Source organism: Melopsittacus undulatus, chromosome 3 (assembly GCF_012275295.1).
Source record: "Melopsittacus undulatus isolate bMelUnd1 chromosome 3, bMelUnd1.mat.Z, whole genome shotgun sequence".
Taxonomy (NCBI): Eukaryota; Metazoa; Chordata; class Aves; order Psittaciformes; family Psittaculidae; genus Melopsittacus; species Melopsittacus undulatus.
Window position 1 is genome coordinate 106,549,505 of NC_047529.1, and position 16,270 is coordinate 106,565,774.

A 16,270-nucleotide genomic window follows, 5' to 3' on the forward strand; every position below is an offset into this window, starting at 1 on the left:
AAGGATTTACCTAGTAGGAAAACTTGAGCCTAAAGGGAGAAGCAGTGAGGTACTTCATAAATATCCTTAAAGAAATATCTGATCCTCTGTTAAACAGTGTTTATTATCAAATGATTATCTATAAAGGACAGTTCCAGGGGAAAGGCTTTATTTGGAGAATACTTGTACCAAGGTTTTTTTCTTGTCTGTCCCTTAAGATTAAACAAAATTTATCTGCAGCTACCAGATTCAGCTTAATTTTAAATGCAGAAATACTATCTTGAACAAATGGGGGAGGAGATATTCACTTTAATATAGAAAGTAGGTGAATGGCAGCGTGATGTAGAACAGCTGCAGGTCTTACTGGTAACAGTTTCAGACAGTCTAATAGAAACTTGACACTAAAGTACCTGGAGCTAAAGCTTAAGGAGGCAAAAGTTTAATAGTATCACAGTCAAGTAAAAACAAGTTATCAAGGACTACAGAAAGTTGCTACACTTAGTTTTCAAAGTACAAAATACAATAAATACATGAGAGTCCCTGTAAAAAGAAGAATCTAAAACTACATTGTCTGTTACAGCACATAATATTTTGAATACATGGAATTCCTAAGATGCTACAGTATTTTTAGAAGTTATTGCTTAATGGATTGGTCATGTGGCTCTCACTGTTCAGATGCACTTCGGTTTAGCTGCTTTAACATTCTGCTTCCAGCAATAACGATTTGGGTGCTGTGCACATACTTGCTTTAATTTCTTCCATCTGGAAAAAGCTGCAGGATAAATCTGGACAAAGCCAAGTTGTCCATTTCATGATGATTCCTTCAATGGTAAATTGAAAAGGTCCTTGTAGTTAATGAAGAAAAATGTGAAATTCTTTCCTGTGATGTTTGAGGAAATCAGAGTGGGTACTTGAACATAATGGCTTGCTTAGACTAAAGGCAGCAGAATGTCATTTGCTTGTATGCATTATTTCATCTTGGAGAATGCCCTCATCCATTTGCTAATGCATCAATCCTTCATTTGTTTTCAAAGCACATTCTTCATAGCTTTCAAATTACATTGTCATTGAAATAAGTCTCATGATATTGGGAACCAACACAAAATGACTTTTTTTCATAAGTCATCCATGATTAGTACTTCAAGAATCTGGCTTCTGTACTAGTTCATGCCAAGCTTCTTTGTCTAGGTTTAATCCTCGGATACAGCTGAGGGTAAAACAGAAATGAGTTACAATTTTAGTGCTTTAAAAAGTCCATTTATTATAAGAAAAAATAAGTAAAAGAAAAACCTGGCTGATGCTACAATTGTAATGTAATCTCTAGTAGAAAAAGCATGGTTATAAGGCACACCCAGAGCAGTAACAAATACAAATCTAGCATTCTTAGAAAAGCTTAAAAAAATACTACATCTTGTCAGTACAAAAAGAAGGCACTGAACACCACATAATTCAGTACTTGCAGCTCTACCCAGATGGGTGGGCTAGGAAATGCATGTGGCTTTGTAAGTCAAGAGACACTTGTGTTCAGTGAACTACAGGATTTTTTCCCTGTTTTATAAATGGAAAGAGACAGGTATTAAAGCCTTTTTGCTTTCTCTATCTCAATGCCCATCAGCCTTTATGTATCTATAGCTTTGGGCAAGCTGGAAACACCTGCTTGCATAACAACCATGGAACTGTAGGAGCTGTGCTTTACTTGGTGCATAGTGGGTGGCCAGTTAAATTCATTTAGCCTCTCACCAATCAATCACGAGATGCCACCCTCCAGCCCTTGAGCTATGTGCTATTTACTCATTCTGGCTGTGCACACAGCAGTACAGAGACTGCCTTGGCCACAGGGTGACAAACTGATGTGACACAGTTCAAGACAGCAGTACCAAGATGCTTGAGAAGCTTTTGGCTCCCAGTTGCAAAGGGCTTTGGGATCAACTACTGTTCTGAAAAAGTGGCATCTAAAACCAAAAGGATACACTTCATAAAATCAGGAAACTTCCATGCTCTAAACAGCAATGCTCCTTAAAGATGCTTTCTTCTGAATAGTCTGCTAGCAATTCGGAAAAGAACCAGCTTCATCCCTAAGCTGTGTCTCAGCCTGCTATGATTTCACCACTGGCAAAGATTCAGTCAGTTACAACAGCATAACACCTGACTGTGTGGTATTAAGTCAGTATATTGACAGCATTATCTTATTTGCATTCAGTTCTAGAGCTCTCATACAGCTTAGGGACCTAGTGAGTCACTAAGAAGGGTAGAGTACTGATGCAGACAATTTAATCCTTGTCTTCATTCAATGCACCTAACTGCAAAAGGATAAATCAGTTATGATAAAAATACAGCTTAATGTAAGAATATATTAAACTAGCAAATATTTTCCTTTGTGCTGAACATCTTAGCCTAGATTTCAGCTGCTATATTAGGAGTCCAGTAATTGCTTTTGAGAATAACTACAGAATACTTCAGCAGCAGCACCAGAATGGCTCAGTAGAGTGTAACAGTTAATACTGGGCTTTGGTAGTTCTCCCCAAAGGTTCTGTTCAGACTGGGTTGTGCTTAGAAGAATTAGTTGTGTTCCCCACTTCAAGCTTTTTATTACAGAAGCACAGATGCTCCTACCTGTGCTCAGGCTGAGTGAGCTTATGAAGAAGTAACACACAAACCTTGGGGAGTGGAAATAAAAAGCAAACAAACAAAATCTGCTATCTCTAACCTTTCTGACCTTATTGTGCAGGGCTCATTGCTGCTCTTCATCTAGAAAAGTTTATGTCTGGAGAACAAAAAACTGAGCAGAATTACCATGTTAGGGGGAATTTTACAGTATATTGTGGGTAGACCTGACCTGAAAAAAGTGATGCAGAAATGAAAACTGATTTTGTAGTAGATAGAGTTGCTCTGCAAAACTTAACCAGCTTCTGAGTAAGGACTATCTGCATGAGGAAGGTGGCTCAGCCTTTTTCAAGCATCATTTATCAATCAACTAAAATTCACAGTGGTTAATCTTTAGCATTGGCAGAACCTCATCTCTAGCAGCAAGGCAACTGGATATGTAGAGAAAAGCTTAATGGAAATTTGTATGCGTGTGTCCATCTGTTACAATTTTCTAGCAACTCAGCCATAAGGAGAAGTACGGGGACATAAGTGGAATTATCTATTATTTGTACACAATTATATTTAATAAAACAGCACAGAAGGTGATGAGGAAAGGAGAGGCTGTTCATTTAAGGCCTTTGATATATGGTTAAATATTACTTAAAGAGCATAGGAGAAAACAAAGATCTGCCTTTGTTTGGAAATGTGTTTTCAACACTATAAAGAAGATAACCATAGAATTTTACAATGTTTGTCTTAAAGCTCTTTGTGAAACCATCTCAGGCCACAAGGTGCCCTGTATACACCCAGACAGGGAAGGACTCCTGACTCTTCATAAGAGTTTCAGTTCTTAAGGCACTTTGTGCCAGTGTATCACTTTCTGAAAGAGGGGAAACCCAGGTCTATTCACACGCTCAACAAAACCTTATGCACAAGTCATATTCAGATAAAAGCTTGCGCTTTTTTTCTCTTAAGATGGTGAAACAAGGTTGGTATTAGAACCTGCTATCGATAACGGAGTGGTGATACATGTTTTCCTGTTAACATAATGGGTGCACAATGGGTGTTAGGTACCTAACAGAGGGTGTTAACCCACTCTGCCAAAGTGTTCAACTCCCCAGATGAACTAATGAAAAACATCAACTCCTTCCCCTTGACTCTGAAATTGCACCTAACCTAAATGCATGAGAATAGTGCTGTGTAAATTACACATAGTGGGCTGGGTTTTTTAACTGGAAATAGCAAGGACTCACCCCTAGTAGGTTGCGGGGAACATATCCTTCCTTGTCATTCAGCCGTGCCCACCACCACTCAATTTCATCTTCATCTTCCCGGCGCAGGATTGTCATGCAGTCTCCTTCTTTCATCGAGAGCTCATCGTCATTCTGAGCCTCATAATCCCAGAGTCCATAAATCACTCCTTTGTTCATTATCCCCATTTTCTCCTGGACCCCTGCAACATTAAGAATACAGAGCAGCTAAAAATAAGTGAAGGGAAAAAAAAAGGGGAAAAAGACAATGGTTGGAAAGACTGCTGTACTCTTACTGAAGTAACCACACAACCAGCCTCGATTCCTGTCACACCTTGCTATCAACAGCCCACTGGAAGCTGGTCCCAGAACAGGTGGCAGTGTGAAGTTGGCCTCTGCACACACAAGACAGATTCCTTCCTTAGACATGTTCAAAAATATAAGGTAAATGGGGAGAGGAACATCAACTGATAAAAGGTTGTATTTTTGTGCCACTGTTCACACTTCCTACACCAAAGTGATGAGCAAGAAACACTTCTTTGTAGTCTCAGTTCATTAGTAATCTTTCTGTCAAAAGGGATAGCCATACCGCCTTATGTTGACCACCATTCTCATTTTGATGCTTGAGGTGTCATTTGGCACCTGTGTCACTTCATTTCAGAACTTTCAAACAAGTTGCATCTCAGACCTGTACCTGAAAGGTTTGTCTGCTCCCCACCAGCTGCTTTTCATTAACTCAAACACTTATCTCAGCAGTTCTTCATTTCTGCCACTATTTTAATTCTTTTTAAACACTTACTTCAGAAACAGTTCAGTTAAACTGCTTCTCAACCAAGGTGTTTTGGAGAACATCCATACACCCTCCTGCAGATGTTATTTAGAACTTGATCATTTTACAGCTGTAGCCAAAGATAAAATACTATTCTTTCTGTATACGTTCCTCAGCTTCTAAGCGGGAAACCAGAAAAGGTATCCTAACTATTATACAAATCTTCTCTTAGGTAATTATTCCACTTCAAAATACTAAATCCTACTACTCCTGGCAGTATAAAAACCGAAGAGTACATTGCATGTAGTATTGTGAAACTTTGCATTTCCCTTTTAAACTCCTACCTAGAACAACCTACTGTATAGGATTCTTACCTAAATCTGCTAAAGGAAGCATCTGCTCAAATCAAGTTCTTTATTTGTATATACCAGCTCATCATGTAGAAGTAGATTACTTCCACTGCATGCTTAGTTCTACCCAGAGAAACTCTTTCCTTGCTTTGCATTTGGTATAATTAAAGGTTTGGCAAAAGCCATGCTCTGCACCCACATGTGCAGTAAGAAACAAGATTTAACAAGTGAATGAATTTGTTATTATTAACTAGGCAACCAGGAACAGTCTTAGCAATGGGGTTAATTCCTAATGGAACAATGTAGAAATTTGATAGCTGAATTTCATACTGTATCAAGAGATACCTTAGTTTCAGCAATTTCCATTTGGAAAAGCTGGCTATAAACCAAAGCCTTACAGTCCTTTCAGAACCCACTGAAAAGTATCTTATAGCATTAAAAACCAAAAACCCCAAGTCCAACAAAAACCAGAGTATCAAGTGAGATCACCAGATGGTGGGTCCAAAGAAAACCCACAAAAAGAATGTGTTTCTTCATACTGTATATAACAAAGCCATGGATCTCCTTCCCACAGGGGACTGGGGGGTGTTTACCTGAATTTAAGAATTAGGGAAATTCCTGAAAGAAATCTTTCAAAATCTATTAAACACAAAGATACCATCTCTTAACTCATATCAGGAGTTTTAATCAGTAAGATATATTGGACAGGTATTACTATTTTTAATCTATTCCTACAATCTTCCTCGGGCATTTACTGTTGATGACTACCATTGGAGCCTGGATACGAAAGTAAATGGAATTTTACTTAGCCCAGATTTTTATGCTGGTTAAATGGGCTTCTTCCCCTCATAAAGAAAACTATGTATTTGGCACCAAGAGATGCAGTTTTCAAGCTTAGTGAGGACAGCTGGACAGACTGTTTTGAAATATGCTGGCTGAGCAGCTTACAGAAACTCAGATGTCCCATGTTCCACAAAACCAGAAAGGCTGTATTACAGCCTTTTACACTGCATTGCATTGGTATTACTTGACAGTCCAGCTGGTAGGTGCCTAGGGGACAAAAGCTACATACAAAACACACAGAAAAGTAATTTAAAACCTCATTGACTAATACTCATCACACCCTAGGGGGAATTAATTCTCTCCATTAAAAGATGGTTTCTCTGTAGTCTTACTATTTGAATAAAAGTAATACGGCATTCCTTTTTAAATGCAAGAGAAGAAAAAGGCCAGAAAGTAAAGTCAAATTCAACACTTACTAAGCTCCATAAAGGTAGAAACTTGGCAATACCTCTCCTGGCTCTGAAATGCACAGTAGGAAACATTCCTCATTTAAAGGCACTAGCTAACAGACATGAACTGCCTACTGAGATATTCATACCACTTTTGGTTTTATGTAGAAGTACTTACGTGGCAAGATTCACCTAATCACCACCTTATGCTGATGTATCTGTCAATGCACACACTTCATGTTTTTAATGCAGGGAAAACTTTTGCTGCTCAGATTTTCTCTATAGGTTGAATATTATGAGGTTAGTCTCAATGGACCTTATTCTGTGACAAGAAGCTGGCTAAAACCTCTCCCCCAGAGGAACCCGAGGCATGGGCACACAACCTGAATGTGCAGCTTACATTCCTCACCCAAGAACATAGTTTAAAATGCCAGGTGAGTTCCTAACATGCTCCAGAACTCTGCCATCATCACTTACCATACAAGAACTGGGAGCACTGTGTGTAGCCTTCCTCCATTTCCTCACACTTGTCTGCAGCTGTCTGCATGTCGCTGTAGGTCATCGCAAATACAGCTGCCCCTGACTCCACCAGGAACTTGCACACCTGCACGTTATTGCAAGATGCTGCGCAGTGTAATGGGGTCCTGCAAGCGAAGAAGAAAAAGAGGACACTTTTACTTGTAAGCACTGCTATGAGCAGTATAGACTCCTGGGAGCAAACCACTTTTATGCATGACCTCCAGCAATCAGTACTACATCACTGAAGACTTCCCATCAGAAGCACTTAACCCAGGATGTCAAAACCAATTGCTTTTCACAGATAACAGGAGCTACCAAGAGCTGCTTCAGCCCTAAAGCTAGATTTCAATATGGATCTCTAGTTATGCTACCTTTTTATAATCCATTAACACTTTAAGAACATGAAGGCACTAAAAATAATAATGAAAAAAAATTAATCAACATTCAAAATCTTCCTGATATCATGTTACTTACAGTTACTTCAAGACTTGATGACAAGTGCAGGTAATTGAGATAACTACCGAAGGTAAGGGACACATGCATCTTCATTCAGTCTTGGGTCTTAGACACTTTTGTTATAGCGGCTCCCTGTCCCAGCCCCTTGTAAATAAGCTCCCTAGCTACCTCTAAGAAGGAGATGTAACACATTATCAGCTGCAAGCCTGGTTTGCAGGTTTTGGTTTCCTGCTTTGGTTTGAAGTTATCAGAGTATTGAACAAAGAACTGAGGAGAATTTGCAGGCCTAGATACTGCCCAGAGCATATGTAAAGCTATAGGCTCTCACAGAGAGGACACTGGGAATTTCAGCAAGTGGTTCATTATGCATAAGCTGTCTTCCAATATCTTAAAGAAACAAAGCAATTTCCTGACAACTGTATCCATCCTACTGGACCTCAAAGAGAGTTTTTTCATATAGGGAATATTAGTATGATTTGGCCATTTTCTCCTCTGTGTGCTCACCTATGATGTCCCACAGAGAACTGTTGCTACTCTACTGTGGAAAAGTCATTGCCAGCTCTACAGAAGCCAAGTGAGGACCTATAGTAGTCCCCAAGCCATAGCTCTCTGGTGGAGAAAGTACCACTTACAGAAAGCCTTACCATCCATCACTATCTGCAGCATTCACATTCACACCAAACTGTACCAGGAACTTCACAATTTCTGTGTGCCCAGCACACACAGCATTGTGCAGTGCAGTAATCCCCTCATCATTGGGCATGCTGGGATCTTCAACCTATTGAGACAGAAAAGGAATCATTCACACTCTGGTGAAACTTTTAACAATAAACATCTTTTCACACATAAAGATGAGTTGTCTTAATCTGCATTTTGATATTGACCCTTATTTTTATGAAGGGCATAAGAAATGGGCAGAAAACTACAGCAGTAACTAATCTCACAAGAAGACTCACATGTAAGCTTGCAGTCTCCTTTTAACAGTGAGAACCTAAAGCAGTCTAGAGAAATAGTGTCTCAATAACTTAGTATTTGTAACAAGTTTCTGATATTTGCCTATTTAATGATAAGCAAAATTCATGTTGATTTGGGTTATCAAATTATTTGATAACATAGGTGATAAAACACTACATAAGACATAAGGAAAGAGTTGTTCTGCACATTTATAGTATCAATGCTAAATATGGAGTGTTGATTTGACACACTTTTAAAATCAGCTTCCAAGTGGCCATGTCCTGTTAGGGCTTATCTCCTCAAGGGCAGACCTAGGTTGTGCACTATTATTTTAGCTTCCCCACTGCAGAAAAGCTGCTATTTCCCAGTTTGAAGCAGGGCTGCTTCACAAGTTACAAGTTCACATTTGTACCTCATAAATTATTCTCTGAACGAGGTCAAACTCTCCCTCCAAAGATGAATCCAGAAGCAACGCGAGGGGATTGAATTTCACTCTCATTCCATGCCCAATTCTCTCAGAGCCAGTTTTACGCAAGTTCGTCCTCTTCCCCTGTGAAAAGGTAACATGAGTTACAGGCATTTTTTTCCCCCGAGAAGAACAAGAATACAGAATTTCTTATGTGGGAATGACAGCAGAAATGACCAATTAAGGCAGCGTCTAACATGAAATTTAGACTGTTTTCAACCAACTCCCTGACACATAAATACTGTAGGTTAGGCGTGTTGTGAAAAATCTCTGCCTATCTCTGGAGAAGGTCACTATTCAACTCAAATAGAGACATCACCTTGATCAAACACAACAAAATAATAAAATTATCAAATCCCTGAAGATTAGGAAAAATGCCTTTTATATTAAAACCATTTTAGCATTAGCTCTCTCAAAGGTGTTACACAAGCCAAGTAGTACACTCCATGAAGTACACGACACCTTTTAAGCACCCATGTTAAGTTCCTAGCATTTACCTACATTTAGCAGAGGTTAGCAAAAACAAACAGTTATGGAAAAATGGTTTTGGAAAGAATATAGAGCCAAGCATAGAAACACTTCAGATGCTCCCAATGATACTGGAAAGCAAGTATTTCTATAGCTGAGTTTGTACTCCTTCCTTCAGAGAATGTGCATGCATTAGCTCAGCGCTCTCCCCAGCTGGCTGTGCAGCAGCAACAAACACTATTCATAAGGGTATGTAAATTTCTGACAGATGTCCAGGAGAAAATGAATAGACATGACTCATGTTTTGCAAGAGCAAACATGTAAAGATAAGATACATAAGAAGAGATTCCCAGAAAATACTCTTTTGCCTGTTGATTTATACATAATATTAAAGGTATGGGCTTTTTAAAGAAAAAAGCCTCTCAGCACAACCCAAGCATTTAAATCAAGAAGTTGGGCCAGTTTCTTCTCCATCATCACAGAATTGAGAATTGTTACAAAGCCAACCAGAAGAGAGTTCTTAGAATTCAAGAAATCCTACTACTCAAGTTTCCTTGTAAGAGAGCAAGGTCAAAGTCTTTAAAGCACGAAAACTAACATGCAATAACTATTTAACACACATTTAGAGCTTTTTAACTCCTCTGCACCAAAGTGACTGAGGAAAAAACACTTTCATGTATCAAGTCATTAAAATTCTATTCATGATGGGCTTTCAAAGAAATTCTTTGAGGAACTGGAAGCAGTGAGCATTTCTGTTCTATGACAGTAAGAACAGAACCGTATCAACCACAGATAGAAACTTGCAAAAGAAGCCAAGATGGTAAAACTCTGCCTACCCTTAGCTCAAAGAGACTTCATTTTGATGCAACTTGAGAATGGACTGATGTTAAATCAGGTTCCAAAGCAAAATTCAGAATGCATTTCAGTAGAAGTGCAAGTCAGATGATGTCTACAAATCAGTTTTTAGAGTAGAAATTAATCAGTTTCTCCTTTTCAAGGCACTTTCACATAAACAAATGCAATCCAGGATTAAGATACTTAGTTTCTATCTCGTAGTGGGAAATGCTTCTGAAATCTGTATCTGTGCCTCAAAAAAAAAAACCCGCACCATACTTTAATTTCTCCTAAGAAGAAAGTACAGTCTGGATGTACTAGGCAGTCTTCCCTAAGGAATGTTCATTAAAGCCCAGAAGAGTTTTACTATTTGCATATAAAGTTCCATTTGAAACTTTTCATCATATTATTAATTCTAGAGACCACAACAGACTTTTCATTACTGTCATTCACTCTGCACCACACAAAAAGAACAGACACCCACAGAGAAACTTCTAGACTGTTTGTCAAAGCTCTACAATACAATGGGCAGGATTTATGACATCGAGATGACTTATTGACATGGCATCCAAGTTGCAGGCTAGCTAATACTTACAGGAGGCAAGGAAAACTGTCCAGTAACTTCAGGAGGCCTCATACTGAGTGAGTCATCTCCCAAACTTTCCGGTTCCCCAGATGGATAGGGCGGTGGTGGGTATGGAGGATACTCTTCCATGTACACCTCCAGTGACAGTGAAGCTTCTAGGTTTGGTTCTTCTGTTTTCGGCTGTATGAGTTCATCACCATCTGATACTCCCTCAGGTAGAGTGTCCAGAGCTATGGAGGGAACAGCAGCTTCACTCTGATCTGCTGGTGTGTTTTCTGTTTCCTCAGCAATGGTTGGCTCTGGCATAGAAGCAGCTGTTTCTTTTTCTGATTCTGCACTTAGATAAGGATTTGGGATTTCTGCTGGGCTTTCAGGACTGGCAGCTGATGCGGTCTGTTTGGAGGGATGTGATGGTGCTGAGATAGTCTCCATTGCAGCCAGAGTGGTCCTCTGATACAAGAGCTTCTGAATATTGGGGCCATTAGGTCCTTCTGGCTCAGTAATGGAGCTACGTTTCTTCAGTGGTCTGGGTGCATTGGACAGCTTCTTCCGTAGTGCTTCCAGGTCAGCATCACTCTGGTTGCGGTATGGATTGGATAAGAAAGGCAGCAATTTGGTCGGGCTGAGGGGACGGGGTATTCGCTCGGTTTCATGGTTTTCATGAGCAGAAGCAGCTGTTTCCATCTCAGGCTCTGGACTGCCTGGCTTGCCTTGAAGGTTTGAGTAGATGTTCTCTGTCTGTGGCAGCTGATTCTGAACACCAGCTCCTGCCATCACAGGTTTGCCATACACTGCAAAGCAGTTCAGGGAGAGGTGGGGAAAGAACAAGTGTGAATATCTGATCAACCAACCTAAAACCAACATGCAACCTCATTCACTTATGTAGGGCAAAGAAGCAGAATAACACAATCAACCACACAGAATTGATCTGATAACCAGGATTACCATTAAATTATCTTACAAATGCCTGACAGATATTTTGCACTTTCTGTTAACACCAATATACAGCACGTAAGATCTACCTAACAGTCTTACAGCTGCACTAACCTGCCTAATTCCACTGAAGAACAGCTTTATACCCTCAGACCAGGTGGAAAGTGCACTTCTCTGAGAGAAGTAGTAGAAAGCCACATGCTTACCACTTGGGAAGTGTGGTCCTCTGGTCTGTGCCCTCGTCAAAGCACTCTGTACTGCTTGCTGGAAGTTCTTCCCAGGAGTCTGCTGTTGAGTATACATGCTATAAATTGAGCTTGCAGCCACAGTTTGAGGCTTTCGAAATGGTGGGAGTGAGCTCTCTTTGGATGGCTGAGGGGTAAAAGGTCTCACAGCTGCTGCTGGGGGACTCTCCTGTTTGGAGGAGGGAAGAATTTGGTCCTGGGTAGAGGAAGAACCTGCAGGTGGTACAGAAATTCTTTGCTGTATCTGCTGAGAAGGATGGGGAGGCTGCTGTGCCACTGTTTTTGGTTTGTTCCCCATAGTTACAACAGCCAAAGGCAGCTTCTGCAGGTTTCCATCCAGCTTAGTATCAGAGGGTTGCAGGTGACTGGTTTGACCAAAGTAAGGCAAGTTTATCTGTTTTGGTTTAGTAGGGACAGGTGGTGGCACCTTTGTTATATTTTTATTGGCTGTCTGAAAGACAAAAAGTATTAATTAAGATTAAATAGCAAAATGTGTTTTAGAAGTTCTGTCCTGAAGGTCTAAAGAGCCTTAAAGGATGACACAGTATCAAATATTTCTACTGTTGCTGCCCAATATTTACAACATGATGAAACATCATCATAGTTTTCTATACTTGGAATCCATTCCTTCTGTAGAAACTGTGTTTATAACATCAACTGAGGACAGGGCACAGTAATTTCTCTAGAGATAGCAGAGGCACTTAGTATCACCTGCAGGCAAGAAGCTTGTTTTCCAACAAAGCACTTGCCATCCATCCCCAGGTATTCTAATGTCACTGCACCCCTACCTGACCAAATTGTGCCTGTGCCTAGATTTAGGTGGGAAGTCTTGCAATCAAACATCTGAAGGACACTGCTGCATTAAACAGTGAAACAAGTGTGTAAATAATTCTAAAGAAAATTTAGAATGCAAATGTCTTTGTACAGATAATCTTTGGGAAAAAAAAAAACATACACATCACAGTGACTGTAGGGAATGATTTTGAGTTACCACCTGCCATTAAAAGCCTAAAATACATCTATTTCCTTAGAAAAGTTGTCCCTTAAAACATAACCTAGGTCATCTTCAAAAAGCTTTCCAACAGCAACACTGGAAAAGTGGTGTAGTAATCCCCATCAGATGGAATGAAGTAGTTCAGGAGTTTCCTGCATACCTGTGCTTCTCGCAGGAGATCTTCGCTGCTCTGGTTCTTTCTCAGCATGCCCAGCCCAGCAGACTGGTCCACAGAGTCAAACATGGAGAATGGACGCACTTTCTTCTCTTTGTCTCGTAAAAAAGTTTCTCCTTCAGCTGTTGTTAGAGACAGAGGAAGACTTTCAAAAGGGACAACAATTGCAGGAAGAAGAGTCCTGTTCTGTGCAATATTCGAGACACTGTATGCATCCTACCCCTGTGCGAAGGGACCCAAAAGTCTGCCAAATGCTGTGCCTTGCAACAGAACATGTATGAAGGCATTAGGATCTACTTCACTACCCAAAACGAGGTGGGGTTTATCGAGGGTCCCTGTGGGGGGGTTTTATTGGTTTTGGGGGGTTGGTTTTTTGCTTGGGTGGTTTTTGTTTGGTTGGTGTTTTTTCAAACCCCCGCAACATCACACTAAAGCTTATAGGTCAGTATTCTTTGATTTATCTTTTGTTTTCATATAAATTCTATTTACTGAAGCATTTAGAAGATACAGGTATCATTAACTAGATCCTCCACATATTAACATTATGCCAAGCACGTAAGAACGTACCTTGTCCTTCATTAGTCACAACTCCTTTTCCTGAAGTTAAGACTGATCCTTGACTGATATGATTGTCGGCATTTGAACTACTCCAGTCACTGGCAGATGGGGCAGATTTTGCACTGGGGACCACAGAACCTGGAAGAGAACAAGCAGAACAAATTAAGCTAGAACAGTGGTTTTCTTGACTTATTTACAGGTTGGGGATTTTTCTAAGACTCAGGTCTAGCTAGTGTACAAGTATCATTTACAAGTTAACTGCTATACATCCTATCATTTTAGATTGTCTCATTTGCTTGTTCTAAAAAGGGAATGTAAAACCAAGCTCAGAAACAACTATCAAAGCAGCAGCAAAACTATTTGTCCTAACACACAGCTGCACTTACACCATTCAGACAAACTGCTTTAAACTGCCTTCTTTCCAGTTAGTAAGAAGCTTTCCTTGGATATTTACAGTAAGCTAAAAGTAACAGGATGGTAAGAAGGGATGAGAATCAAAAGCATCATGCTTTAAAGAATAAATAAATCCTGCCAGTGATGTCCAAAAAAGCAGAAAAATCATCTGCATGTTCCATGTATACACAGACACCGCATTAAAGCTGGTCTTTAATTCCCTGGAGTAGACATCCAGTCTGCTTCAAAAACAACTAAGAAAATGCTTGCAATTTGCTATTAGTTTAAATATTTCAGCAACTTCTACTGATTTCTAAATGATCTAGCTCAGTAAGTGATATTAAATTCAAATAATAGTGATAAGCAGCAGGAGAAAAGTTTCATTCTGGCAGTATCAGATATTGTCTCTCTAGAAGACCAGTTGTTTTGCCCAAATGCTATAAAATAAGGAGTGATGTTTCAGTTAAATATGACACCACCACACATTCCTATAGCAACCATTCAAATTTTGTATGGACCAGAGCTAAAATTCCAGCAGTTTTAGGATCTGCAAACCAGATAAAATGGAACAGTTCCTTATTCTCCAGTACAGCAGGAGACACTTGGATTGGTTTCGTGCCATGGCTACTTCAGTATATCTGCCAGAATTGGAGATGAAGGGAAAAAGATAGAAGATTATCCTACAAGCTCAGTCTCCATTTTTTCTTTTCAGGAAGATGAAGTTTCTCTTCTCACCTATCTTAAAAGTAAGTTTTCTTTCAAGATGGCACAGAACAGACACTTGCAGCTCTCCAGACTTCTACTCTCACTTTCTTGTAGGAGAAAGCCACAGAGAGAGGCAAATCTCCACTGAAACCCTGAGCAGGAGAGGCCAAGTCTCAAGTCAGATGTTAGACTTATGTCTCTCTGTATTCCTATGCCATCAACATGACAGCAAGTTTACTGCTGTTTCTGTGCTGCAATCAACTGTCTCCTTCATAATACTTCCTGTAATTATTAATCCTTGATATGTGACATTTCCAAAATGCACAATCAGAAAACTTGCCTTTGCCAGTTTTTAAGTATAGGCATCATGGTTGTTACCATGCATATCCTAAAAGTGCCTCTAAACACTCACTCTTGTATAGCTTTTAGGAGTCTTTTAAAATAAATAAATGGATAACTATAGTTTACACGAAAACCCTTCTATATTCTATGCTGTATAACAACTCAAATCACTCACTGAAAGTAACACATTGAATTGTATAATGTCAGTGCTTACAAAATACATTCACTGGTGTAGGAAAATTGCAAGTAGCAAGACTGACATTGCAAATAACACTTCATTATAAAGCAAAGAGACAGAGCTCTTAAGATAGGAAAACAAAACATCTCTGGGAATAAGTATTAATTGTAAGCTATTACCTGCAGGAGCTTTAGCTTGTGAACTGCTCCCAGATCTCATATTGGGCAGAGTCTGCGTTTTTAGTGGACCATCAGGTACCTGCAAAGCTTGTGTCCCATCAGAAAATGCTGGTTTCACCAGAAGTTCAGGTCTGGAAGCAATACGTGGCATAGTAGAGGACTGGATATAAGGACCTACTGCTGCCACTCGACTTGGAGCAGAAGCTGCTGGCTGTGGTAAATTCCCATCTGAAGAAACCTTGGTGGAGGGAATGGGATAAAGAAAACAATTTAAAGAATGTTATGCTGCAGTATCCATCCATCACAGTTTGAAACAGAAGTCAAAAAGGATAAAACATTATACCCAATAATAAAAAGGGCTTAAGAGATATAAACCTGAAGTAGTAATAGAAAAAAAAGAAGTATCTAAAAGATAATCCACAATAGCATAAGAGTTCCTGTCCACAAAAAATAAGTAGGTTAACACCAACATACCATGAAAAGCACTTTAATAATACAACACTTCCACCACTTATGGATAAAAACAACCCATCTAGTATCTGCACAGCCTTCCCCACAAGCAAGTTTTTACTTCAGACTGTAGGAACATAGATGAAGTTATTTCTTTTGCTATTAAATATCCCACACTTACTGGTACATTCTCTTTCTGTTGCAGAGCTGCCTTTTTCTTCCACAGGCGCTCTCGCAGCTCATTAACACGCTTATCCATGACTGCCACCTCCAAGTTGCGCTTGTTCAAACACTCCCTCTGTTGCTGCAGCTTGGCATTCTGCTCCTGGTTCAGTTTGTTCCTCAACTGAATAAATTCACAAAGCAGGGGGGGAAAGGGGAGGAGGGAGGAGAGGAAAACAACAAAAATAAAAACAAACTTTGAGGATGGGGGACAGGAAACAGAAAGAAAAATGTTCTAAAAAGTCAAGTCATGCTGGCAAACTCAGATTATTTTCCCTGGAGAAAATGCTGGTTATTCTCCAACACAAAGGAAGAGGGATATACACTATGTGCTCCTTTCCCTATTTACCTTGAACCCTGTACAACTAACCCTCCATCCTCAGCACAGAGGCAGCCACACAGCTCTGTCAGGAACAGAAGCAACACGATTTCTTTCTGACAAGGCAA

General features: G+C 39.8%; 1 protein-coding gene across 1 annotated transcript in view; it reads right to left on the reverse strand.

Moving 5' to 3' along the window:
- Positions 1-396: 396 nt before the first annotated feature.
- Positions 397-16,270, reverse strand: part of TP53BP2 (tumor protein p53 binding protein 2) — a 47,723-nt gene continuing 31,849 nt past the window's right edge. Inside the window, exons 8-18 of the mRNA XM_034060469.1 lie at positions 15,783-15,947; positions 15,152-15,389; positions 13,364-13,492; positions 12,782-12,918; positions 11,589-12,078; positions 10,459-11,240; positions 8,508-8,645; positions 7,786-7,919; positions 6,644-6,810; positions 3,819-4,018; positions 397-1,186 (exon numbers count right to left, since the gene is read on the reverse strand). Coding sequence (XP_033916360.1) covers positions 1,145-1,186; positions 3,819-4,018; positions 6,644-6,810; positions 7,786-7,919; positions 8,508-8,645; positions 10,459-11,240; positions 11,589-12,078; positions 12,782-12,918; positions 13,364-13,492; positions 15,152-15,389; positions 15,783-15,947 — 2,622 coding nt within the window. The 3' untranslated portion in view covers positions 397-1,144. The remainder of the gene's footprint in view (positions 1,187-3,818; positions 4,019-6,643; positions 6,811-7,785; positions 7,920-8,507; positions 8,646-10,458; positions 11,241-11,588; positions 12,079-12,781; positions 12,919-13,363; positions 13,493-15,151; positions 15,390-15,782; positions 15,948-16,270) is intronic.